The sequence below is a fragment of the Aplysia californica genome, unplaced genomic scaffold, assembly GCF_000002075.1.
Source record: "Aplysia californica isolate F4 #8 unplaced genomic scaffold, AplCal3.0 scaffold01093, whole genome shotgun sequence".
NCBI lineage: Eukaryota > Metazoa > Mollusca > Gastropoda > Aplysiida > Aplysiidae > Aplysia > Aplysia californica.
In genome coordinates, this window is record NW_004798363.1 from 144,143 (window position 1) to 146,826 (window position 2,684).

The 2,684-nt window shown below is 43.6% G+C and overlaps 1 protein-coding gene across 2 annotated transcripts in view; it reads left to right on the plus strand.

The window, feature by feature from the left end:
* The window catches only part of LOC100533307 (reductase-related protein), a 36,809-nt gene that overhangs the window by 26,852 nt on the left and 7,273 nt on the right, over nt 1–2,684 (plus strand). For both annotated transcript variants that reach the window (XM_035973271.1, NM_001204605.1), the window contains 2 exon segments: nt 1,308–1,512; nt 2,495–2,679. In XM_035973271.1, the coding sequence (XP_035829164.1) occupies nt 1,308–1,512; nt 2,495–2,679 (390 nt within the window).

Consider the following 2,684-nt stretch of genomic DNA (forward strand, 5'->3'; position numbering starts at 1 on the left):
TCTCTCTCTGTGTGTGTGTGTGTGTGTGTGTGTGTGTGTGTGTGTGTGTGTGTGTGTGTGTGTGTCACAGATGCTGCCAGTTGTCTTGTCACAAATTCCAGTGTTAGCAGATAGATGATAATAATAGTAATTGCATTTAAAAAGAGCATATCCACGTACGTTTTACTGCATGCTGTATGCGCTTTACAATTATTGTCACCCCAGCAGACAGTAGATTACTCAGGTGGGTGGTTGGCGGTTGCTCTGGTGTGATTTGCTCCTTCTTTCTTATCAAACTTCTGTCGTCTTTATCTCCCCTCTTTCTTTTTTATGTTTGTTACTCCCTTGTAATACCTTTGATGGTGTGTGGTTGGCGAGTGCTTTGGTGTGGTTTGCTTCTTATCTTTTTTCCTATCAAACACCTATCCTCTTTATCTCCCCTTCTTCTTTTTTATGTTTCTTACTCTCTTGTAACACCTCTATTCTTCTGGTGCTCATATGACCTTATGCAATTGCGGGCGCTGTAAAACCTCTACTAAAGCTAAACAAACACCGTTGATCTTCTGGGGCTCATAAGACCTTATGCCACTGCGAGCGCCGTAAAACCTCTACTAAAACAAACAAGATTACTTACAAAAATCTCAGCTTCCCGGGTGGCATACAGTGCAAGCTGGGAATTGCACGCTCTCAAACACTAACCAACTGTCAAGATCTTTTGCTGTCTATAGCTGGGTACGCATTCCCACCTGGGTGAAGTGAGGCAAATTCATGTAAAGTGCCTTTCCCAAGAACACAGCGTCAGGGCCCTGACTGGATTTGAACCCATGACCTTACGGTTTCTGGTCCAAGAGCCTAAACTGTGTCTCCCTGTTCACCCCGCAGTGAATTGCAGTGATAATGAAATACTCTGTGTGTACAGCCACAGTTGTTTTGCACGATAGTCACCGGAGCATCATTTTGTCAGGGTTGTTCCACCAACTATGAACACTTTTGACAAATCTAAATGTAACCAAAATGGGTGGTTGACACCTCAAACTACTGCAAATTGAACAGACAATACAATCATGGACACATGTGGATGTTGAATTTGCATGAAAGGATTATGAGAAGCAAAACTGGGAAGCAGTGATTAGTATTAATGCAACACGGTAATGGTGGTTAGTAGGGGGTCTTCCAGTTTGCCACTTCAAATGGCAAGCTGGCGGGAAAGAGTTAAAATATAAATGATTGTGATTGGAATGACAGTGATGATTTGTACTTCCCGTTATCACGCCCTCGATAGTGTTGATGAATAATAAGTCCTCTGTGGTTTTTTCTTTCCCGTACAGTTGTATTGGTCACAGATGCTACCAGCTTCATCTCATCACACATCATCCGACAGCTCCAGGAAGATGGCTGTCAGGTCAGGGGAACGGTCAGCTCGCTGTCCGACGAGGAGGAGAGGATCAAGGTCCTGCACGAGCTTTGTCCTGAGGCCAAGTTCAAGGTCGAGGTCGTGGAGGCTGACCCCGCCAAGCCTGAGTCCTGGGAGAGGTAGGCGAAAAAGTTATGATACTTACACCCTCACAAAGATGGGAAGACGGAAGGAGAAGTGGCAGGGTTAACTTTTGGTGATTTTATGAAATGTATCTTAAAGAAGAATTTACAAATTTCTCTGTTCTTTTTTTTTATGTGAACCCTGTCATTTTTGTTCCTGCAGTGTCATGAAGCCCCCTGTGGTGTGTATCTCGGATAACTGTAACATCACTTGTGTACTCCATGTGTCCTTGTGCTTTCAGGGCCATGAAGGAGGTCCAGTGTGTGTTCTACTCTGTGATGCCTATGGCTACTGTATAGCGTGGGGGTTTTCATCATTATTATTTTCCTTTTCTGTATATAGACTCTCGCTCTCTCTCTCTCTCTCTCTCTCTCTCTCTCTCTCTCTCTCTCTCTCTCTCTCTCTCTCTCTCTCTCTCTCTCTCTCTGAATGGGTGAAGTTGAAGGGTACCAGCTGTTTTTTTAATTTTTGGCTGTCTGTATCGCTATTTTTACAAACAAAAATGTCTATCTCCGCTTAGTGTTTGGGCAGGGTCCAAGTGATTGGCCTGTTTTCTGACATGAATTGTCTAGAAAGTTGTTAATTTTCTACATTAATTATTTTCTCCATTTGTCCCTCTGGGTTGTTTTTTTGAGGGAAGAAAGCCCAGTGTGTGATCTACTCTGTGGACACTCCACCAAATGCAGTCTTCATTATTTTTCTCTTTTTTTCCCATTGTTAATTCCTCCCTTCATGACTTTGCGTAGTGACAAAAATATGCAATGTTTGACCCATAATAAGAAATATGTGCTCAACCTGTACATTTCCATTATAGTAACTTTATTTAACACATGAGGGAATTATATGATGTGATGTGGGCCAATGGCCTTAAACATTGAATAAACTTCCTTACTTACTCATTCTTCACAGCGGATTATTATTAATAGGGTGTTATATTTCAATGTCAGTGATTGTTTCCTTCCTTTCCTGTGGTTTTAGTGCCATGAAGGATGTCCAGTACGTGATCCTCGCCATCAAGCCCACCGCGGCAGTGCCTGCAGCGACAGAAGGAGAGGCGCCTACGCAGCCGGCAGTGGAGGCTGTTCTCAACGTGTTCAAGGCCTGCGTGGCTGCTAAGTCGGTCAAACGCGTTGTGTTGACAAGCTCTTACCAGGCTGTCTGTGGTGAG